This window comes from Lissotriton vulgaris, chromosome 1_1, assembly GCF_964263255.1.
Source record: "Lissotriton vulgaris chromosome 1_1, aLisVul1.2, whole genome shotgun sequence".
NCBI classification, from domain to species: Eukaryota; Metazoa; Chordata; class Amphibia; order Caudata; family Salamandridae; genus Lissotriton; species Lissotriton vulgaris.
The window spans coordinates 1,703,734,604-1,703,759,928 of record NC_141685.1 but is presented as its reverse complement, the minus strand read 5'-3'; the positions used below and the strand labels follow the sequence as shown (position 1 = coordinate 1,703,759,928).

At 46.0% G+C, this 25,325-nt stretch overlaps 1 protein-coding gene across 3 annotated transcripts in view; it reads left to right on the top strand.

The window, feature by feature from the left end:
* Window positions 1-25,325, top strand: part of SFMBT2 (Scm like with four mbt domains 2) — a 916,952-nt gene that overhangs the window by 706,455 nt on the left and 185,172 nt on the right. For all 3 annotated transcript variants that reach the window (XM_086918957.1, XM_086918956.1, XM_086918958.1), the window contains one exon: window positions 15,116-15,229. In XM_086918957.1, coding sequence (XP_086775083.1) covers window positions 15,116-15,229 — 114 coding nt within the window. The remainder of the gene's footprint in view (window positions 1-15,115; window positions 15,230-25,325) is intronic.

Here is a 25,325-nt window from a genome sequence, read left to right as displayed (position 1 = left end):
CGGAGTTTAACGGGGCTCAGGCGAGGAGCTCAACGCTCACACGTCTTTCATGGACGCCGGCAAGCTCCGCCCCCAACTAACTAACAGCACTCATCTGCAGGGAGATTTCTACCCCTTCTTCATAATGCAGGCAGATTGCTGCCTGTGCCAAGAAACAGAGTGGCTTTGAAGCAGCAGCTCCATATTTACTGAATGCACTGCCACCAGGGCCCAGCACACCTGTTGAAAAGAGCACTGTGGCACAAACAGACACTGTGCGCTCCATTTTTAATACCATTTTCCAAACTGAGCCATTATGACATGAACTCTGTGTTCTTAGTGTTTTACATGTGATAAGATAAGTGGGATGCTGGAAAGTTTGCTTGGGTTGGTTCCATTTTGCGAGTGGTTTTGGTGTTGGGGTTGAGAAGACTTGCACATGACTGCAGATGTAGATGTTGCTGAAATCTTACAAGGACATGATAGGACAGAACAGTAGAATCTATTATCATGTTTCACCCTTTACTCAAACTCCTTGGGACTCTCAAGGAAAGGCGCCACCCACGCAGACGACACCTTCAACACCGCCGAACACCTGCACTTCCGGATCCGAACCAACCCCAACACCACCCTCAGAGGAACACTCCTCTACAGACCCCAGGACCCCGAGCTCAATTCAGTGACTCCATCGCCAACCTCGCCAGTACCCACGCACTCACCTCCGCAGACTACATCCTCCTCGGGGACCTGAATTTCCACCTCGAGAACAACATTGAAGCCAACTCCGTCACCCTGATCGACAACTTTGCCAACGTCGGCCTCAGACAACTCGTCACCACACCCACCCATGCCGCTGGCCACACGCCGGACCGCGTCTTCTCCCCAACTCCACTGGACCGACCACCGCTGCATCCATTTCACCTTCAATTAACCAACCACGCACCACCACACCCAACAGTTACCTCACCGCTGCTGGAGCAAAGTCACCGAAGACCAGCTGATCACCACCCTCACCCAAAACCCACCAACCGACCCCACCAACCCAGACACTGCAGCCCGCAACCTCAGACAGTGGGTTGACGACTGTGCCAACACCCTCGCCCCACTCAAGAAACCCTCCAACAACCATGTCAGCAAGAGAGCCACCTGGTTCACCGACGAGCTCCAGAACTCCAAACGCACATGCTGGAAACTGGAGAAGATATGGCTCCACAAACGCACTCCGGGCAACCTCGCAGCCCACAAGGACGCCACCTGCAGACATCACCACCTCATCAGATTAGCCGAGAGATCCTCCTTCAAAGACCGCCTGGATAACAATGCACACGACAGCAAAGAGCTCTTCAGCATCGTAAAGGAACTCTCCAACGCCAGCGCCAACACCAACAACATACCGCCCTCACAAGAACTGTGCAACTCACTGGCCATCTTCTTCTACCGCAAGATCGCTGACATCCATGACAGCTTCAACACCATGACCGCACTGACTACGCCAGACCCCACCTCCCCTGTGAACACCACCAGCGCCAACCGCCTGACCTCCTGGTTCAACGTCAATGACGACGAGACACGCAAGGCCATGAACTCCATCCACTCAGGCTCTCCGTCAGACCCGTGCCCACACCATGTATTCAACAAAGCAGACGCTGCCATAGCACCCCAACTACGGAAGGTCATCAACATCTTCGAAACAGTAACATTCCCGGAAAGCTGGAAACACGCCGAAATCAACGCCATCCTCCAGAAGCCCAAGACAGACCCCAAGGACCTCAAGAACTTTCGGCCCATCTCCCTGCTCCCGTTCGAGAAAATAGTCAACATGCAACTGGCCCGCCACCATGAAGGCAATAACATCTTGGACCCATCCCAGTCCGGGTTCAGATGAAACCACAGCCACAGACGACATCAGGCGCCAACTAGACAACGGCGAAACATCAGCCCTCATCCTCCTGGACCTGTCAGCCGCCTTCGACACGGTGTGCCATCGCACTTTAAAGACAAGCCTCCTAGAAGCCGGAATCCAAGAGAAGTTCCTTGACTGGACCACGTCCTTCATCTATGGCAGAACCCAGAGCATCCGCCTCCCACCCTTCCGATCCGAGGCCACCAACATCATCTGCGGTGTCCCCCAGGGCTCATCCTTCAGCCCGACGCTGTTCAACGTCTACATGGCCCCCCTCGCACAAGTGGCCCGCCAACACGACCTCAACATCATCTCCTATGCCGATGACACCCAGCTCATCCTCTCCCTCACCAAGGAACCACACACCACCAAAACCAACGTCCACGAGGGAATGAAGGCCGTCGCCGACTGGATAAGGAACAGCCGTCTGAAGCTGAACTCTGACAAGATGGAGGTACTCATCCTCGGACCCACCCCCTCAGCCTGGGACGACTCCTGGTGGCCGACCACACCTGGAACAGCACTGACATCCACCGACCATGCACGCAACCTGGTTTCATCCTTACTCCTCCCTCTCCATGTCTAAACAGGTCAACGCCGTCTCCTCCCCCTGCTTCAACATCCTCCGCATGCTCCGCAGGATCTACAAGTGGATCCCGACCAAAACAAGAAGAACAGTGACACAGACCCTCGTCAGCAGCAGACTGGACTACGGCAATGCACTCTATGCAGGAATCACAGCCAAACACCTACGACGACTACAACGCATCCAAAACGCCTCCGTCCGACTGATCGTAATCGCCCCCCGCCGCAGCCACATCACCCCCCACCTGAGAGACTTACCCTGGCTCCCGTCGACAAGAGGATCACCTTCAAGCTCCTCACCCACGCACACAAAGCACTCCACAACGCCGGACCAGCCTACCTGAACAGCAGACTCAGCTTCTACACCCACACCCGCCAGCTCCGCTCCGCCAGCCTCACCGCTGTCCCTCGCATCCAACGAACAACCTCCGGCAGCAGATCCTTCTCCTACTCGCCGCCAAGACCTGGAACACCCTCCCTACCCCCCTACGGCAGACCCAAGACCTACTCGCCTTCAGAAGACTCCTCAAGACTTGGCTTTTCGAGCTGTAGCGGCACCCCCCTTCTCTCAGCGCCTTGAAACCCTCATGGGTAAGTAGCGGGCTTTACAAGTACTCTGATTGATTGATTGATGTTAAAGTTCAGGGTCCGACAAATAGGGCAGAGGGTTGAGTGTGTGTGTTGAGGTCACATGAGTCATTCGGCTCTTGTGCTATCACTCATTGAATCATGGGTTGAGGTTAAGGAAGGCCTGGACTAGTAAGAAATTGAGGGTAAAACCAAGCAAACAGGGCACTGCTTGAATAATCACTGAGGCCAACTCAAAGGGAATAATAATCTATAATCTTTCAAAATATTATAATTTACTTGGTGCTCTATAAATACAGTATATTAATTTCTGCTGCCTTATCTAGGCTGGTGTCTGTACCCCGGCCAATGACAGCAATGTTCAACCGATTTCAGATTATAAAGGTACATTTCATGTAACTTCATAGAACTAGCATTTAAAATAGTCAAATACAGTCTCCATTTCTCCTTGGAGTTCTGTTTATTTATTCAGCTTCTAGATATCCCTGCATTTCTAGGTTCAGGTTTAGCATTTTGGATACATGAGTCAAACCAGCCCCATGATCCTGATTGATCATTTATCGTGCTGCTACTTAAGTCCACCCTTACAGTTATATACGTGTGCTTTACATGTTGCAAATCCATAAATACCGGCACATACCCTTTCATTGTGCAAGCGCACATGTTATTGACACAGCCCAGGTCTCCTTTATCCTCTTCCATATACTCTATGAACCTCACAGCGTCCCACCATCATCTTACCCGTTCTTCTACTGCGTCCTATAAGCTATTTCTTTTATCCAGTCATCTCTAACAGTCACTGTTGTGCCAACACGGACACAGTTGTTAGCAGTACCCACAGCAGAATGTACAGCCCTGCCATAACAGAGTGATCCGGACATCATGGTCTCCCAACTCTTATATTCAATATTGTTCTAAAACATTGTGAAGCTTGTGATTTGTTTTAAAATGCAGCTTTAATTGCCTTCGGAAGAAACAGGAACCATTCCCACTGCCACAAAGGACTGGAGGAGGGACTAACACAGCTTGGCCCCCAACTACCTTGCTTCCTTAAGTCCCCCTCTCCAAGACTAGTCAAGATGCCGCGTGTGCCTGATCTTATACCTAACTGCAATATCGTATTGCCTACTGTGACCTACCCTCCCCACCCCCCCTTCCCCCAAGATCACCTGCCAACCTTAATCCCTGCATTATCACCACTGCACTGCAAAATCCTTGGCTGCCCTATCCGGCACAGCATACCAGGGACATGAAATTATCACTGAAAGGGGCTGGATGTTGGAAATTTCAATACAGGCAAATACAAAACGTTGTCAAGCGCTAAATTCTTGACTTCATCCCACTTAACAGGAGAAGTAAATTCTCCATTCCATGCAGTTGAATGAAGTCTCATGGCGCACCTGGATTTAAATAAAAGAGCTCATTGGAAAAATGATATCCTTATTGAAAAGAAATGATTTGACAGCCCAAACAGCTTAGAAAAAGAGAGTCACTTTAAAGCTACATGTGTATCCGCAGAGCACAGTATTTATTTATTTGTTTGAAAGTTTTACATAGGTTGATATGTGGCAGCGGCTGCTTGAAATTTTTGTTAGTGGTATGCATAATACCAGCTCGAATTTCAATGAGCAAGTTAGAATTTTATTTAAAAATTGGTCAAATTATGCATTTTAAAGTTTCTCAGAAATGTTCTAAAAAGTAATTTGTGTAACAACCCAATGAAACCCGATGCTATCCAGTAGTTGACCCCATTGATTATAAAATGTCTGTTTAGTTTCCCTCTTAGGTCAGTAATTATCTCCATGTCAAATATTTTGTCATGGAATCCCTCTATATACCATTGGTGCCCCGTTATGCTCAGAACCGTAGATGACCCATATCCAGAAATGATCTCTAGTATGTCGGGGCAATCATTTTGAAGTCCCGTTTGTCATCGTTGTCCTTCCTAATGCTCTCTAATGTTCTCGCACCAGTATTTTGCCATGAATGGTCCCTTAAGTTAAGAATTATGTCCAAGAATTGCCCTCAGTATGTCAGCACCAGCATACTGCAATGGTTACCTATTATGCCATCAACTATCCCCAGTATGGCAGTGCTAAGGCAGGGATTTCCCCAGCCACAATCGGTCTCTCCACTAAGGAACAGCAGTGCTGTATTGAAAGTGTCTCTATTTATTTTCAAATAGTTCATATATATCCCTTTTATTACTCTTGAAATAACAGTTTTGTATAAGCACAACTGTGCTGGTGGTATTTACAGTTAGAAGCATTGGCCATTCCATCCATTGCTTTAACAGAAATTACCAATTTGGCAGCAACGTTTTACATTTTATTTTTGCTCTCTATAATTGTAATCCAAAGGAACGAGCTGGATTTTATCAATCTACTTTAAATATTCCTGCATATAAAATATCCGCATTGAACACTTAAATGATGGTAGATGCCGACTGCTCCTGTTGATTACACATTCCATTTCAGAGGTATTTTATTGAAATGTATCTTGAGAGGCTCTCTCTGGTACAGCTTTGAATAGTTTACTTTGCATGACATCGTCTCAGTAAGAAAGGAAGGAAAAGGTTTTTTGTTGCCATTTCGTTCAAAAGACTATTTTGGCCGCAGTTGGGGAGAAACAAGCTGGTCATAGGTGCTGGTTTGTCTGCACCTTTCTTTTACACACTTGCTTGGATGCATGATTATTTTACAGATCAGCTGCAGAACATTTTCCTTCTCATGGTACTTGGACATACTACTTGAATGTAGGATCAAAAAGAGGGGAGTACATGGAAAAAGCCACTGGCATATCTAGAGCTTCTGGCGCCCGGGGCTATCTCTCAGATTGCCACCCATGGCAGCAGGAAGCAGGGGGTGGGGTGGGGGGGGGGTATATTGGGGACAAAGGACAGCGAGCACTTCAAAGAAATCCGAGAGGTGCATCATGAAGTCTCACTTCCCTAGCTGTTGTGCAATACAATGCAGGCTGTGCTGATTTCTACAGAGTTTTGGCTTAAAAAAGATAAAACCATAAACCGAATGATAAGTAATCAAAATGTACTCCTTAAAAATGACTTTATTGTGGGGTTTTTTAGCACATTGACCTGGCTGTTTCTCAGACTTCATTTTTGTGTCAGAGTGGCAAATGAAGCCCCCATGGCCTCTTGTATTTTCTCTGGAGGCCAATGGAGTCAACCCTGTAGCTTGGCTCTATGGCGCCAAAAACCTCCAGCTGATTATTGATATATAGAAGTTCATTTCATACAAGGCCTAGTGACTTAGAGAAATCCCACACTGCTTTTGTGTTCTGACATTCTTGGCATGCTTGTTTTCACACAATATATTATAATTGAAGACAAAAGCAGCTTTTAACGGTCAGGGCAAATTATTTTTAAAGACCAAGTGCCAACCCGGTCATAATAAGAATGAAAAAAACCCTGATATTCTTTTGTCATGTGTAGGTGCTAATAATGATTACAGTGTGCTTTACTGCAAACAACGCACACAATAATGAAGTACAGCTACTTATTGACACAGGCAGGAATAGTACAGAATAACTATACATCATAACGTTAGACATTCTCCATCATTCCGTCCCGATTTCATGTATTATATACATTATTTCTCATCTCCACATGCAGTACTTTCCCCGTTTCAACTAAAATGTACCCGTCTTTATTAACTTCCACACTCTCACTCATCTCTCCCACTGTCGTTCTCATGATCGCTCTCACATTTGCTCGCTCCTCGGGTCTTACTTCCCCCTCCCCCGACACCAGCAATCACCTTGGCCTGATTGCACACACATAAAATGGAAAATGAATGCCAGGTAAACTCATCTGTGGGAAATGTGTTGCGCTGCAAGAAAACTCAGTTGGTTGATTTGATCACTTCGGGTGCCTATGTCTGTAGCCCGAGGGTCACTGATTTGAATCCTTGTTGGCGCACTAGGGGAATAGTGACTTGTATTTATGGTGTTGTGAGAGCACAGCCTGTGACAGGAAGCACTGAACATGTATGCAGTTAATTCAAATATTGTATTACACAGAATATAAAATAGACTGCACGCATCATAAGAAGTTTGTCGCCTATAGGATACCGGCGACATGTTTGTTCGCAACACTGATGTGAGACACATTCATTAACACACTTGCACAAAACACTGTTGCTACATAATGTGTGTGTAAAGTAAAGTTCTCTGACGCCCTAAATAGGGATGAGTAGCACTATAAAAGAAATCAAATAAATGTGAGAAAGGGGCTATGGAGAGATGAAGGGCAGTAGTGAGGGAATCTGTGAACAAGGGAGACATTGGAGGCTACCTACAGATATTGTTATACCACCTGCCACCAACTCTAAAAAGCGGCCCTGCAGCTGAGTGACATTTTCATCATTCTGAAGATGGTGAAATACTTTGGAAACAAAGCAATGAACTTTAAAGATGAAAGCTACACCAAATAAAGTTACACCTGCTTCCAAGCCAGCCTTCCTGTGCCATGCACCCTCACTCCCTTGCTGCAACTAAAGATACCAACCGAACCTATTCTTGATTTCACTGCTACGGAAAGAGGCTCTTGGTCTGAGGTAGTTGAGATTGGAGCCCTGTAAAAAGAACTCTTTTGGGTTAATGTTTAAGGGCAGTTCTGTCCCTAAACACCAGAAGACGTTTACTCATTATCACTACAGCCGGCTCATTTGGTGATTCAGAAGGCCATCATGAATGCAGTTTTTTGTACATCACAGCAAGTGTGATTGAGATATAAATGCCACGTCAAATTTGAGGGTCAGAATCCTCAGTCCTGTGACTTGAATTTTGAATCTTATTTCCTGACAGTAAATCTAATGGCCACATTCTGTGGAAACCAGGATTCATGTGGGCAGAGCTCTATTAACTGACACATTGCCCATCGATGTGTATTCTCTGAAGCCTGGTAATCCTGACAGCCTCCAAATATTACCACTACCCTCACCTCACAGTAAAATTTCGGGCACAAATATTTCTCATATGTATTATTAGGAGAACCTGTTTAGCTCTTACCTCAGGCTCTCCTGTGTAGACTCCACAGTGGTGGCAGGGCCCCTACCGTAGGGGTTGGTTCTGCTGCAAAACGCCCAGCACTCCCCAGACTCGACTCCACTCAAGAGAGCGGGTGCTGGTGGTGCACGGCACTGATGCATTTTAAGTGCAGGGGCTGGCCAAAAATGATGCCTAGGGCCATCATTGGTAGAGCTTTCGTGCTACAAGATTGACGACCCTGGGATGCACATAGACGGTACGTCGAGCACCGCAACACCACGACTACACTAGGTGGTGCATGCGTGCGCTGCAGCATTTGCAAGCAGGTGCGCTTGCATTTACATAACTGCACATCACGTGTGCTGAGCTGCGTGCTCAGTCACAGTTGCACGTGTGGGCGTGGGGGTTGGTGGGTGTACTGTACATCACTTACTGTCGGGGCTGCAGCGGCGCGGCACTGGTAGCCCGTGGCGACGACCTTTATAATTTATTTGGGGACACAGTGCCCCAAATAAATTATAATGGCCGTCGCCACATGCCACCAGTGCTGCGAGGCTACCACCACCAAAATAGTGCCTCCTGGGCTGGACCTCCCCCCCCCAAGCTACGCCACTAAGAAGAAGCTCTTCTCTTCTTGTCTTTCAAACTATACCAATAGAGTGGGCTCTAAAACAAATGACTAACAGAAGAAGGTGGGTATAACCTATCATGAGTAGAACCTAATTTCTATGATGACAAATATAAACAGACATGATGGCATTCTCTAACTCATCTTCAGGGCTCCTGAATGGCTGTGCATGGAGCCATCTTGACCCAGGCATGTGTGCTCATGTCTGCTATTCATGGAGGTTTCTACACCCAAAAGAAGAAACAAGGGATGCTGTAACTTGCAGTCCCCTTGCTACAGGAACTTTCCTCTATTTTGCTAATCTTCACAGATCTATAGCAGCAGGTATCATTACAGACTGCTACTAGAATTATGTGGCCCTTTGGCTGCAGTGATTTCCACTTAATTATGGCTTTGCTGCATTTACCACTAAATCCATAATCTGCTGCATAATTTGCCGGTTTTAACAAAAAAATAGTTTGCAGTTCAAACTGATCTAAAGTTGGAAAAGATTCAGTGATGTGCTGTTGCACAGTGAAGAGGGTCCTTTGCAAAGGTTGGCTGGCCACCTTTCAGTTGCCTATTTGGGTGTTAAAGTGCTACTAATGGGCTGCAACATTTGCCAAAACAATTTAACGTGTTAAAATGTCAAAATAATTAAGTATTACTGTCCCAAAAAGTGACGCATTGTGCCTCATAATTAGCCTTTTCTTGTTGTGTAATTTAGTAAACCCTTCTGCATAATTTGGTCCTCCCCTGTTACATTATTCAAGTGGTCGTGGTACCTACCAGAAAGCAGGCAAGGGAAAGAAGGACATTTCGATACAGTTTGCCTTCTTCTAAAGTAGCAGGGAAACCACCATACAGGAAGGACTATTTTACAGAATTTGCTGTTTCCTACTTTTCAACATAATTAAAATCTTTGGCTATGTTCCTCTCTGTTATTAAAATCAGCAATCTTCCACCTCTGTTGAGTGTATTTTCAATATCAGGGAATGGCAAAAAAAACATTTATGATTTTCTCTGTTATTAAACTTACGGATGAGGCCATCAGGGTTCAAGGCAAGTCTAATTGGAACAGGTCATGTGGGCTCTTCAGGAAGGGCAGCCAACTGACCCTTGGAGTACACTTCTTTGTCCTGGGTACACAAGGGAGCCGGCCCAGCCTTTCAGGTATCCTCACAGGTATTAACAGCAGATGCAGTCCCACTTCTGTCTTTTACAGGCCCAGCAGTCTTCTGAAGAGGATGCCTAAGGGTGCTTCATTTATGCCTGGCACTATCCTTTGGGTGCGGGTGACTCCTGGCCCCTCCCTAACCAACAGGGAACCGTTCCTAGAGTAGTACCCTTAGCAACTTTTGCCGCACTTCCAGTGCCTTCTACAAACAATCCCACAGCGCCCTTCTCTACCTAAATCCCTTCTTCCCCCGTGCAGAGTTCATGTGCCCACCATAGATGGGTGGCCAAGGAAATTAGCAACCCCTCCTTTGTAGTCATTCAAAATAGGTTCTGGGGGCAACTCCTCTACCACTGTGTTTGGTGCCTGGCTAACTTGAAAGGCAAAGGAAGGGCAGGTCCCGGTGTAAGCTATATATGCCTGCAGCAGGGTAGGCCTCTTTGAAGTAAATTAAGTTCCTAGGCACAGTCCAGATGGTCACCCTGCCAAAGTAACAGTTCACCTGGGAGCAATGGTATACCTGATCAAAGGAACTATTTGTCTCATGGGTGGCAGTTGGAAGCTCTTGCAAATGGACTTCTGGAGGATTTAGGCAGATGTAATGTGACTTAATATCTTTTGTAAAATATTCAGCACAAATCTAACTTTACTAATGAATTGGGCTTGTAATAAATATTATAAAAAGTCCAAGAATTAACTTTTTAGCTGGATCCTAGGCAGAGATAACAATTTAAAATGTTCATATTATATCCAAATGCTTTCCAGTGAAACAGCTAACCCTGCTACACACTGAAAATAGATTTTGGAGCCTATTCACTGCAAGGATGTTTTATGTTAAACTTTAACATGTCTACTTTTAAATACAATACACCCTGCCTTATTGGGCATTAAGGCCTACTTAGGGGTGACATTAATATTTGGAAGAAGTCGTTAGGCCTGTCAATAGGGATTTAGTTTTTGGCAGGTCAAAATTGCAGTTTTAAAACTGCTCCAACAGGCTACAGTAGTAAGCCTGCAGTAATGTATTGCTCTGTCTCTCACTCTAAGGGTGTCACAATGTGTGTTTCATTCCAATAATGACATTTAAATTATAGGCCATGCTAGTGACTTACATGAAAGTTAAATATGGCAATTAGGAGTATATTAGGAGTATAGCCAATGTTGGCATATTTAAGTGTTCTGAGTACATGCAATATTGCCTGGATACCAGAGTCCCATTGCACAGAGTAAAACAAAAGTCAGCATCAGTCCCAATAAAATGGGGGTGATCATGCAAAAGGAGAAACTTTTCTCCAGTGTTTTTCTAAAAAAAAAAAAAAACAGCTGTGAATCATCGTGAAAGAATCCTAATCGCTTAAAGTAGAATTAAAACTATCTTTCAGATTCCACTTTACGTTGCCACAACATGAGGACATATTTCTGAATTACAGAAGTATCAAGCCTTCTAAGAAATCTCTTGTGAAGACGTTAGCCTGTTTCTCAGACAAGAAAACATGTCCATTTAGGTTTTTTTAGTGCACAATAATGTTTGCACTTTGGTTCTGGAATGAACACCCTAGGAACTGGTTTCAAGTGAAAATGTCATTGTCTTAGATTATCGACTCTGGATTGGTCAGGTCAGGCATTGTAATCCTGATGGCATGGAGACTAGTTTTAGTTAAAGTTCCCAAGGATTAGTGAATTACCTGGCATCAATGTTGAGGTACTGCCGCTGACCTCTACTCAAGTCCTTGGCACTTACATATGCACTGATTGTCCCCAACTTTTCCAAGGATGATAGGTCTGCTATGACAATGCAGCAAGAGATATGAAGGCTGGCATTCGGCTGACCCCGCACTACTAGGTCTAACAGGGAGCTACAGTGCTGGTCAGTGGTAAAGCACCAGTGGTATGGTTTGCACTGCAAAATAAATGGCTCCATGGCTCTCAATAAGTTCTGCTAATGTTTACATATATAAATTAAAGAGGGGCAGACTCAGGGCGTAGCCCTGAGACATTCCATGCTGCAGTGACTGTATTTTGAAGGTGTAGGGGATGACCTGAAAGGTACGGCCTTGCAAAAAGTCTGCCAACCAGCCCAGTGCAGTGTCCTTCACCCCTGAGTTCTGTAGCCACTGTCTTGCCTTCATCCGCTGCAAGAAAGAGTGATTCTGATGCAAATAGGAGAGCTGATTCTGTGCTGAAGAGTTGCCTGAGCCCAGATTGAAACTCTTGAAGAAGTCCTTGGCACTTACATATGCACTGATTGTCCCCAACTTTTCCAAGGATGATAGGTCTGCTATGACAATGCAGCAAGAGCTATGAAGGCTGGCATTCGGCTGACCCCGCACTACTAGGTCTAACAGGGAGCTACAGTGCTGGTCAGTGGTAAAGCACCAGTGGTATGGGTTGCACTGCAAAATAAATGGCTCCATGGCTCTCATAAATTCTGCTAATGTTTACATATATAAATTAAAGAGGGGCAGACTCAGGGCGTAGCCCTGAGACATTCCATGCTGCAGTGACTGTATTTTGAAGGTGTAGGGGATGACCTGAAAGGTACGGCCTTGCAAAAAGTCTGCCAACCAGCCCAGTGCAGTGTCCTTCACCCCCTGAGTTCTGTAGCCACTGTCTTGCCTTCATCCGCCGCAAGAAAGAGTGTTTCTGATGCAAATAGGAGAGCTGATTCTGTGCTGAAGAGATGCCTGACCCAGATTGAGACTCTCGAAGAAGTGCTTTTTCTTCTACAAAATTCATCAGCTGTTGGTTGACGAATTGTTCAGCAATTTTCGCAAAAAAAAGGCAATAAGCATGTAGGTCTTAGATTCTCAGGTACAAGAGTAGACACACCATAGTGTGCTTCCATTCAGAAGGAACCTGCCAAGAGGCATTAGATAGATTGAGCAAATCAGTGAGCACAGGGGCAATAACTTTCCTGCCTGCTTTAATATGGCCGGGGAAGCTGGGTTTTTATAGAACTGTATTTAAGATAAAATATTATATCAAACTATGTTAAATAAGATATTAAAAAGTGGATAGTTTTACCTCCTGTATTCTGTACCACAATGTTTTTAACATCACAATATTTTTTACACAGTATTTGTTACCCAGAATATTATTTACACGATATTGTGTTAGAATAACTCATATAACATGGGCAGGTATCTCTTGGAATGACCATTACACTTGTAATTCTGAGGGGAACAAAAGATATCTCTCGAGGGTCACATACATATCTCACAGAGAGGTGGGATTCAAATATATTAGTATAAAAATGCTCCTCTGATCGTGTTTCACGTTCAATAAATGAAATGCAGGAAACACTTTATGGAATGTTTCTTGCATGTGTTCAACACTTTTCTATGTAAATGTGAACTTTTATACAGCATGCAGTTGAGCCTGTTCTAAGCCTTCACGATTTCATCACAATGTGGCTGAGGCGCAGGTAGAAAAAGTAATTTGCAAAAAATCACACACTTTTATCAAGTAGGGATGGTAGTGTTTGAATTCAAGTTTTCTATTTTTGTAGGTCATAAGCCACAGCTCTTCATAAGTTCTGTAAAACTAACCCATATTAAGTCAATTACCATAGAATGTCTTCTCTGCTAACACCACATTAGTAAGTCGGACCATAATGTGTAAACACCAAGTATACCAAAATGTCAGCTTTTCAGAGGTTTTCAGATGAATTTCAGAATAAACAAATATTTTGCTTTGGCCAAATACGTTTATCATTTTTAATCAAAAGTTAAATAATTAAAGCTGACATACCAATATGTTCAAAAAATCGCATCATACACAACTTTGGCGGTGTGACAGCAGGCCGCCACACCAGCGTCATGCTGCCACACCGCCAAAGCCGTCTGCCGGCCACCCACCACATTAGTTTATTTTTCTCCTGGTCTGGCAAGTGGTGATTTGGCTGGCCAAGGCAGTGAGCCTTAGAAGGACATGGCAATGGGAATGCTCAAGCCCTTTCCTGCACAGACCCAAATGCACAATGTTGTGCATTTCATTACGTAAAGGAACATGTGGGTGTACAGACAGGGTGGCACAACATGTGCCCACCTGCATGCATTCCCATGCACAGAGGCACTAGGGGGCCCTGTAGCCCCCCCTAGTTTCTGCCTCGCCATGCTTTTCATGGCGAGCTCACCTCCATGAAAAGGAGGGCAGTGAGGAAACTCATAATATGCTTGGCGGTGCAACAGCTGCACCCCCAGCATTTTATGGTCTATGACTGCTGTGCCACCACGGGATCAAGGATCTTGTCAGTAGCAGTGGTACTGTGGCGGTCATAACATGGCAGGTGGAGCGCCAGTTTGGCGGTGCAGAGACTGTACCCACTGGCTTGGCATCACATGGACCGCCATTCTTGTTTTAATGCTTTAGCGCCAAAATGTAGGTTGATAAATTAACTGTAATAAAAGAAACACAGGAGCAAAATTGTCTTAAATTACTTGTTTTGGGGATTTCTTTTGTTTATATCTTTCTTAAAAATAACTACTGAGCTGAGATTCTTACTAACACGTTTTAGGCTCAACCTTTTACATTATTTATTAGCCGATCCGGCAGGTTTTACCAACTTTGTTTAGCCAAAGGGATCCTGCGGCTGCGATCAACGATCTCCGCAGGATACCCTTCATTTTGTATTATTGTGCCCTTTTTTACTCTTTGCCCAGGCGCCTGTACTTAGTTAGTCTTCTGAAAAGACTCAAATTTAGGCACGCTAAGGTCGCACTTTTATACTTGCAAATGGCCCAAGACCCCCTGACCCTGCTCTCTATCACGAGCTTTCTCAGATTAGCATTTAAACTGAGAGGAACAAGAGGTCTGGCCGGAGGGAGCGGGGACTGATGAGGGAAGAATGAATTGTAATGAATGTCCCGGTACCTTTCTCTTTAGAGTTTCTTTATTTCCTTTTTCCCCGCTGTAAAGTAAATAATACATGTTTTTAGCATTTCGAACTGTACTTTTATGGTGTTTTATACAATACCGAATAAAGATTACTGATGAGGATGAACTACTGAGCTCTTGCCTTGAGTGAATGTTAGGTCAACTATTTAGTTCACATGAATGCAAACTGTGCTTCAACCACAGTAAAGGGTCTAGGAGGAGATCTCTTGTGTAGTGTGTGTTTTCATGTATGAACCCTGTAGGTTGACTCAAATTTCCACACGCTGTAAAGTGTGCCCATGAACATAATTGTATGTGTGCTAAAGAAAATAAATGAACTCAATTTTCAGTGACCATATTTAGAGTTACCTTTGAATTCCTTATTTTCTTGTAGGTTTACAGAAACCGGTTCCAGAATACATTGTTGATGTGGAATCGATGGACATCTTCCCTGTCGGCTGGTGTGAAACCAATGGGTATCCGTTAACCCCACCTCAAAAAGCAGTGTGTAAGTACACACTTGAAACAAACTAATTTAAACTGTGTGCACATTTGAATTTGACATTTTGCATTTTTTTTAAGCTGATTTAAGATTTCTGATGCCTTCTGTAAATTATACTTAGTAAATTGTAATGGTGGCACTGTGGCTAAAGTTGCTTAAGACTAATGCAAAATGTCCTAAGGTGTCCGAGTGTGTTGTTGTTGCCACTTTGTAGTGCTACACATTGATAGTTCATTCTCTGCATGACAAACTAGAAAATGGGATCGGTAAGGGAGCACAACACGTTGCAAAAGGATACAATAGTGCAATGCGTAATGATATTCTATACATTGCAACAGAGAAACAATACCATACGTAGCGCCGCAGTCATGTACTTGCAATTGAAGGAATAATGCAATGCGTATCACCACTAGCATGCCCTGTACCAGGAAGAAACAAAGCAATGCTTCACGTTACAATCCTGTACGGTGCAATAAAGAAATAATACACTGTGCCACGTTATACTTAGATACTGTGCACTGAAGAAATAATGCAATACACCACTTTACAATCAGGTAATATGCAAGGGAGAAATAACGTAGTGCGTAGCGCACCCCGCATACAGTTCGTCAGGCACAAATGAGGTCATGCGTCATATGACAGTTCGATAGTTCATTAACAGCAATAATGCAAAGTGTAATACGACAGTTTTACATGCTCCTTTACCAGTGCCCCCGTTATGGATCAAATGATGACACAAAAAGTACTGCTTCCCACTCCGGCCCCAGTACTTCCCTGTCTTGGGTCAGCATGGGCTGGGATCTGTGCCGGAGCAACGGCTCGTGCAGATGACTGAAGCAGGAGGCCGAGAGAGTGTCCCTCCAGGCCCGCACCCCACCCCAGGTGTTGATCCATTTTACCTGGGGGGGGGGGGCACGATCCCACTCTCCTCCCCGACATCAGCAACTTGGGCCTTGATCCAGAACTCTGTCACCGGTTACGGCGGACTCAGGCAGGTAGCTCAGTTCTTCTATGGCTGCCGGTCTGGGCCGCTGCTGATCGACTCCAAGGGCCCCAATGACTTGGCTCTCACTATGGTGGTCTCAGTCCACACCAAGACCCGCGCTCAGCCCTGTTGAGACTTTACTTCAATTCGGTGCACACCTGAACACAGCACGCCTCACCAGCACCTTCAGGTAGCACTTTGACACACAAAAACCGCGGGTCGGAGACTCGCCTCTTCTTTGGTGCTCACGACGATCCGGAGCTCTTCACCAACACTCCGCTTGCACCTTAATACGCACCCTGCACGTTTAAGTCTCACCTCTTCTCCCGGTGCACACGATGTCCAGGCGCTCTTCCCTAATGCCCTGGCTGCACCATGACACATGCTCTTGCACGTCGGAGACTCACTTCTTCTTTCTGTGCCTACGAGGCCTTGGCACTATTCACCAACACCCAGGCTGCACCACAGCATGCACCGAGCACGTCCGAGACTCACTTCCTCCGTTGGTGCACACGATGTCCAGGCGCTCCTCACCAACGCCCTGGCTGCACCACGACATGCACTCCTGCACATCTGAGTCTAACCTCTTCTACCGGTGCACACAATGTCCAGGCGCTCTTCCCTAACACCCTGGCTGCACCACGACATGCGCTCTTGCACATCAGAGGCTCACTTCTTCTTTTGATGCCTATGAGGCCCTGGCACTCTTCACCAACACCCGGGCTGCACCACAACACGCAGCCAGCGTGTCGGTGTTTCCCTTGAAACTCCAGGTTCCCAAGATCACAGGGCACAACTTGCGAAGGTCTCAGGCTAGACAGAGCACACATACCTACGGCGTATCTGAGAGTCTTTTCTGGAAACTTTTATATTTCCGTGTTTCCAAAACAGGAAACCAGCTCACCTCGGGCCCTTGGGATTTGAAGACACAGCACAAAGCACAGACTTCTTCAAGCAGGGGGTCCCAGCACCTCCAAGCACAGTACCAACAGCCTCTTCCTTAGTTAGAACAGCAAACTACACACCAGCCCCAGATCACGAAGCAAGGATTGGTCTATCCACAGCAGTCTCTTCAGTTACTCCTTCTTTTGCAGAGGTTCCTCTTGACCAAAGAATGGGTCCAAGCCTTTGTCAGTCTCAATCCATATCTGTTTCAGTCCAATGTTCAGGGGTTTCAGCTCTCATAGTTGTACCCCTTAATGTATTTGAAGTTTGTATGTGCTCAGGGGTCCCTGACCCCTCCCTAAATCAGTTACTCAATGTCACCTCTCTCCCTTTGATACTGGGGGTGTGGATTATTCACACAGCAGGAGATGGATCAATTGGTTTATAGCCCCAGCCAAGGCCTTTTCACCTCCCGGGATTCACTTCCCCTTTCTCTCCAGATGCAGGGCAGCCTGGTGCCATCTCAAACCCTCCCTGGGTCAAGACATCTCCCAGCTCCTCTCACCTTTTAGTTCCAGACAGACAATCCGCATTTCTGAAACACATAGAAATGCTCAGAGCACAAAACTCAGCCACTTTCTAAAATAGTGGTTTATAAACACACAAATATGCATTATGACACTGTGACTGACAGGAAACTAGGCTAACAAACACAACACCCAGCCTCCCCCATTCTGTCCTATGGGCAGAATGGCATTTCAGCAATGAAAAACGAAATGGAGAGTTTTTCACGGTCAGAACATAACACACACAGTTTATGTTCTGCCTTTCACCTACACTGCACCCTGCCCAGGGGTTACCTGGTACCTACCACAGGGGTGCCCCATGTGTATATAAATGAGAAAGTCAGGCCTGACAAGTGGTTGCACTTGTCAGGACTACATGCTAACTTAGCCTTCTGCGCGCATGCCCTACACTGAAGGCCTGAGTTCCCTTCCCTGCGTGCCCTTGCATTACTATCCCTTGCACATACAGTGCACATCAGTAGGGACTTTTACTAGTAAGGCAACATACCAATCATGGCCAACCAATCACCATTACATTTTACATAGGGAACTCCTGTACTTTGACACTGATCAGCAGTGACAACGTACCCAAAGCATCTAAATTGGCATCTCTAGGTCAGGAAAACGGTCTAGGGGGAAAGCAAAAAGTTTAGGGAACTTTATCCAAAAAGGCCACGTTCCACACTTGTCTACTAAAATAGCACCCAAGAAGAAATCTTATAATCATATTATTGGTGAAAATGAACTCCACTGGATTGCATGAAAAAAAATAGAATCTTCCAACCTCCACTCTGATTTCAGAGTGCCTAGGAAAAGTCTTGGCCTAATCATGCTCATTCTTTTTTTAATACTGATATGCATAAGTGGCCAAATATACAAATACAAATTGGTAGAGAGGGAGCAGCACAGACCACTGGTGTTGTGCGAAAAAGGCCACTTTATTGAAACAGGTGCCCTTCACAAACTTTACCTGGGCAATCTGCTTACAAATCTAAAGCCTCACTATGTATCAAATTAACTATCCAGTCTCCTACCCCCACCCATGCTTTCCCCTCCACAAAGCCCACCTCACAACTATCACATCTACATTATAGTGCATTTTAAAATGTTTCAACTTTAACTTTCCACTAGACCCTATGACTAAATATATCAACCTCTAAGCATCCAAATATCCTTTACTTCACCTTGAACTTCTTGCCTACCATCCATTTCCACATAGTTAACCAACAAGCAATGCCAACCAAACTTCTATAAACTCATGTAAAACATTCCAGGCCTCCACCACCTGGAAAAAGGGAGCCCACTAATTTTTTTGCCCCTGCAACCACCGTGTGTTTGGTACCACTGCTTACTCGATCTCCTGATGGCCAACATCCTGGCCAACACTTCCATTAGTTCCATCAAATGCAACTCCATCCCGACACGTAACACTAGGACACATAAGCCTTGAAAACGCCATGTTCCCTTGACCTTTCCCTGATAATTTTTCTACATGTCAGGTCTATAGCTGACAGAAAGCTGGTCCCCCACCAAATCCTCCACGGCGGGAACTCAGCCCGAAAGACAAGGGACACAGCCCACTGGGTCTTAATCTACAGTACATCATGCTTCATGTCCCTCGACAGCACCACAACTTATTCCTTCACTAAATCAGTCTCCTCTAAGTGGTGTTCCAACACCTGGTGCCTGCCAGCTTTTAAAATGCCCTGTGAATGCTGCATCAATGCCCTCAAACACAAGTCCCATTTTCCCCTTCATGTAGTGTGGAACCGATGCCGGTCAAATCCCAGTATTGCCCCCTAGTTTCTCTGCCCTTCTTGTCTGTCTGCCCACTTGATATACGGGTGGACCCCCACCAACATTGCAACTTCGTCTGTCACCGGACCTGCGACTGAACCTGCAACCAACAAGAACAGCAGTAACATTTCACATCACATTGTAGAAAGTGTTACCCTCGTCCCAAATGGCATAAACCTATCAACTGTAGCATCATTAAGACTGGTGCATGCAATCTCTGTGCGCCCAACCCATATCCCACTTCCAATGGAGCTCCCATGAGAAAGAATAAGTAACTTGCTCCCCTGGGGGAACTCCTGCCACCTGTTCTGCCCACTGGCAACCCCGACACAGGTCATATGTTAAAGGATGCAATACTCAAATGCTTGCTCCTGATCGCACAAAGGTTTCCTTTATTGCAGGTAGTAAAATAATGCACTCGACACTTTTAACTCAACAACTGACTTTACCTAGATATGACACTGTATATGTGCCTGATGTCTTCACTGTTACACATGAAAACTCAATAAAATCTGTAATAACAAAAATATCTCCCCCACTGTGAATGAGGCAAAGCATCCACAACGTCCTTAACCACACCGGTACATACCTCAAGCAACCCAACACAAAACCCCCCTGCAACGTCAATACCTCGGCATCCCATACCGACCGAATACTCACAGCCTGTACCACAGCCATGCTGCTGACCATGAACCACACCTTCTTATTCACCAACTCTGCCCCCACCGTGTGGCAGCTAACACCAATGAGAACAGCTGCAAGAAAGCAATGCACCTACATCCCCCGGCCGTCCATGGTGTCGGCAAGTCCTCTGCACACCACCACCCTTACTAGTATAGGCCAAACCCCAGACTCCCTTCTGCATCTGAGAATATTTGAATCTCACAGTCCATGTCATTCCTGCTGTACTAACAGAATCCCATTGAAGGCACCCAGCAAGAAAACACCACAGCCAAAGTTTTTCGTTGACCCCTGCAGATAGCCTCATTGACTGATGAGGCAGCGAGAAATCAAAAAAGTGCCAAATTCAACCTCCTACAACCTTTTGCCCGCTCTGGCCACACTGCATGCAAAATTAAAGCTCCCCAGCAACACCAGAAACTCCTTAACCTTCACCCTGTCTCTTGTCAGCAATCCAACCAACAATGCATACATCATCTCTCTATTGTCCTGTTGCCATTGCCCCTTCATTCTCTGTGTGCCAATTTCATCTCCCAAAAAGGATATGAAAGTACTCTGGTCCATCGTTTTCTCTGGTGTAAGCAGTACCCCAGGTCACCCATGAGCTCTTGGAAGCTAGACAGCCTCTTCTGGCAGTCCACCAACCGGGTTAATCCACAAAATAGAATTGACCAAATAATGTATCCCCAGCCAATGGCCCGTAAGCTATGGAAAACAACCACTGCAGCAACACCTGAATCTCCTTAACCTTCATCTTTACTGTTGCCAGTATGCAAACCCACAATGTGTGCAACATCTCCTTGTGGTCCTGATACACCCTCCTCTCCATTCTGTGTTATTCCTTGTCAATAGCCCAAAAGAATAAGACCGTGCCCGGCCCACCATTTTCTCGGCTGTTAGTGGTGCCCAAGGTCACCCATGATCTCCTGGATGCTAGCCAGCCGGCAGTCCACCAAGCCGGGTTGTGCCACGAAAAATAAATCATCCAAATAATGTTTAACCAGCTGATGGCCTGTATGCCCAACAACCATTACAGGACCAAACTGAAACATTCAGAACAGTGCCACCAACATGGAACATCCCCTCAGCAGTGTCTTGTTCCCACACCGGCGCCAGCAGACTTTATGCCCAATGGTTGACAATTATCTGTATGCACCATAAGCAGTCAAAAAGAAGACTCCATATTGTACGTTGCCTCCAGTGCACCAAGGCCCGACACCACCACCAGTGACATGGCCACGTCAACTGAGAGATATGACACTGAACCATATCTTCTGCAATTAAATCATTCACTGGAGACCTCTTTCAGCCATGAAAAGTGCAGTCTTCAGTGAAACTGTCCCTGCTCCTTTTTAGGCACCACCCCAATTGGCTTTATGATCCCAGCTTCCATCGCCCCCATTCAAATGGACCGGCCATCCAAGACCTTCCTACCCAATTTGACTTGCAATCTTGTTAATGTTCCTTAGCAGAGCGCAAATTGTTGCTGACTTCCAACCGTTATACCCCAAACAGAAAAACCCATGTGAACCTGTCCCACGCAACTGAAAAGAAATAGCCGGTATTCAAACCTGTCCAATTTTAACAGAATATGAGCCTTCTGCACCAGATCCCTGCACCACTCTACCCCCTTTATTGCTATACAGTTGCTTCTGGTGCTGTAAGCCCTGACTAATCACACATTGCTGCCCCTGGCCTGACTTTTGCCCCCAGTGGCCACCAGCAGCTCTGAAACCATTAAGAAGAGCATTCCTGCCTGTGCACTTGGAGCACTCATTTGTGACTTGCAGTACTCCCAAGTACACAAACCTTTGTTGACATCCCAGCATGTACCCCAGTTGCACTCTGTCCCTTGACTGCTGCACCCACCCCTCCTATTGTGGGGTGCCCCTGCAATGACCTTTAAACTATTGGCAAACCACCAGCGATGAAGATATTCTGACCCACTACACATCGTCCATGAATAGGCTGCCCAATTTCAGAGACCAGCTCCCACTTCACTTCGGAGTTTCATGTCAACTGCACCCTAACTTCCTCATCATACTGAGCTTGGCATAGCTAGCCTCATAATTTGGGCCTTGCATATCACATCCATGTATTTAACATGGCCACACAATGTCCGGTAACCTTTTGTAAAACATGCTGGCATAATTTAGGAACTCTGCTGTCCAGGTTTTACTCACCTGGGGTACCGTCAGCCACTTGGCCTGCTCATACTCCTCCCCCTTTAGACCCCTCTTTAGACCTGAACTCGTGATGGAGTAACTTAAGCCTCACAACATACTCGCCTTTCCAAGTCCTGTCCATGGTGGCTAACATCAAATGTGCTCCCAATGGCGTCTTTAGACTGCCGGACTGTAGCCTAAAATCCTCCCACACCCTGGTAAATTATATTGCCCAGGCCAGCACGCTGTACTCTAACTTTACGATGCAAGGTGACGTTAACTTTCATGTGGATGATCCTACATGCCCGCATAGTACTAACTTCATCTCCACACTGGCCAGCCGTAATATAACCCAACAAGTGCTATTTCCTACTCACAAGGCTGGTCACACACTGGACCTTATTTGCTCAAACCTACCCGACATCCTCCTGAACCGGTGATCTGGGCAGACCACTTCCTGATACCTTTCCGGCTACACTTGAAAACCGAAGGGAGAGCCACCTCCATCCCTCTGCTCCCTGGTTTACTGAGACGATCAGAGCAAAAAATCTGAATGTAAAGGATTGGAACGCAGCTGGAGATTAACCTACTCTCAGGAAAGCAAAACCTGGTATTGTGCAGCACTTAAAGAGTATCATAAACTCCTTATTGGAAAAAAGAGAGACTTCTTTGCCGAAAGTATTTCTAGTGCAAAGAACTCATCTAGGGAACATTTAAAAATAGTGAAGTCTTTTATGAACCCCCTCGCGCTCACTCACGCTTGCCCCCCTCACAGAAACTTTGTAACAAAATCTCAGAATTCTTCGTGGAAAAAATCGCTCTGATTTACACGTCCTTTCCTGCATCTCCCTGCCTCTCTGGGATGACAATTGCTCAGAAACTGGAGCAGACTCCTAGGCCAGTTTTCTCAGAATTTGCTGATATCTCTATGGAAGCATCGCTGATAGAGCTTCAGAAATGCAAATCTGGGTCCCCTGGTGAGCCTTGGTCAGCCAAACTGTAGACTGCCCTCGCTGAGTGTCTTAACCCCCACTTAAACACCATCTGGAATTCTTCTATCAGACAAAGTGTCTATCCCTCAGCTTGCAAGCATGCCTTTCTTCTCCCAATATTGAAGAAAGCTAATGCTGACCCTTAACCCCTTCAGCGCGGCGCAAATTTTCGCTCTGTGCTGAAGGTTCTAATGAGCCTGTCGGCTCATGACGGAACGGTTCCGTCATGAGCACAGCTCAACCGACGCTCATGACGGAACCGTTCCATCATGAGCATGGAAGGGGTTAAGTCACCAGCAACAATAGGCTGTTCTCTCTGCTCCCCGCCCTGGGGGACGTTTTAGAGAAACTAGTACACCAGCAATTGGCAGCGTTTATCAAGTCTAATAGCCTTTTGCATGTGTCTCAGTCCGCTTTTTTGCCCAGGATTCAGTACAGAATCTGTTCTGATTGAAATGGCTGATTCCATACGCTGGGCAGTGGATGGAGGCTTTAAGGCCATGTTAGTGGTGTTAGATTTATCTGCAGCATTCGACACGGTGTCTCACCCCATCCTGTTAGATCGCCTGAAGGACATAGGCATCGAGGGAACAGCACTAAACTGGTTGACATCCTTTTTGCACAGCGGTAACCAACAGGTACTGACCCACCCCTTCACCACACCCACCAAACCTCTGAAATGGGAGGTACCCTAAGGTTCAGCCCTGAGCCCGCTTCTCTTTAATGTCTAGTCTATTTAACACCTTTGGCGGAGCTTATCTCCAAAATGGAGATTAAGGTGACATTCTACGCTGATGACACTCAGATGCTGTTTACTTTTAGCGGAGTGTCAGACTCCACCTTTGACCCGCTAAAAGAATGCCTCAAAAAACATCGCTGACTGGATAAACCGCATTTCTTAAAGCCTAATCAGGGAAGACAAGACAGAGGTCCTGTTTTTTAATCAACCGACACCCACTCCGTCCAATGTTTGGTGGTCATCGGAATTGGGTGAACTCGGTCAGAAATCTGGATGTGAGATGGGACAAAGATCTATCCCTCACGACCCATGTACAATCGGTTTTGGCGGCTTGATTTGGAAAAATGGAAACCATCAGGAAATGTATACATGTTCTGCCTAGTTTAACCCGCAAAACCATGGTCCAGGCTCTAATCACCTCCCACCTTGATTATGCGGAAGGCCTGTACATGGGCTTACCGCTTGGTTTGATCCATAGACTCCAGATCATTCGAAATGCAGCAGGCCGACTGGTCTGCGGGGTCCTGTTTTGACACCACATCTCTCCATTTCAGGTGACTGCACTTGCTGCCTATAGACTAGCGGTTTGAATTTAAGGCCCTGACGTTTGCCTTTCGAGCAGACAAAGGGAGAGGGCCTATCTATCTGAGGAGGAGACTCCGCCCTTCTCAACAAGATAGACCTTTAAGATCCAACCTCAAACACTTTGTCTCCACACTGCGCTTTGCAAAAGCAAGAATGGGTGGCAGAACATTCGAGGTGTGTACCACCAAATGTTGGAATACCCTCCCTCCCCACTTATGCATGATGCAGTCTGAACAGGAATTTAGAAAGGCCTTAAGAACCAGTTTTTTTAGCTGGAATGACTAGTCTTGCGCTGACCTCTACCTTGTTCACTGTCTGCTTTAGCGCCGGGACACCCCATCTGGGGTAGCTGCATGCTCTAAGAGTGCCTTCTAATATTATTATTTTATTATTATTATTGAACCCCATGTAGGGCAATCTCCTATTTTTAAGCTTCCTGACGCACTATACTCCCCTCTTTTCCAACCCCAATGGTACTTCCACCTGTGCTCCTTGTCGCTGTGTGTTGCGCTCCCTTCATGCTGACTGGTAGTACGTTCATGCTTACCCCAAAGTACGCTGCATATTTTCCTTTGCGCAGTTCCCACCCATGCACATCATCACTGTACCCATGCTGGCATCTTGACCCTTACTTGGCTCTAAGGTGGGTGCCTGTACTTTTGCTTGCCACCTTGCCAGGGGCCGCTGAGGCTCCCCTTCCACGCTTG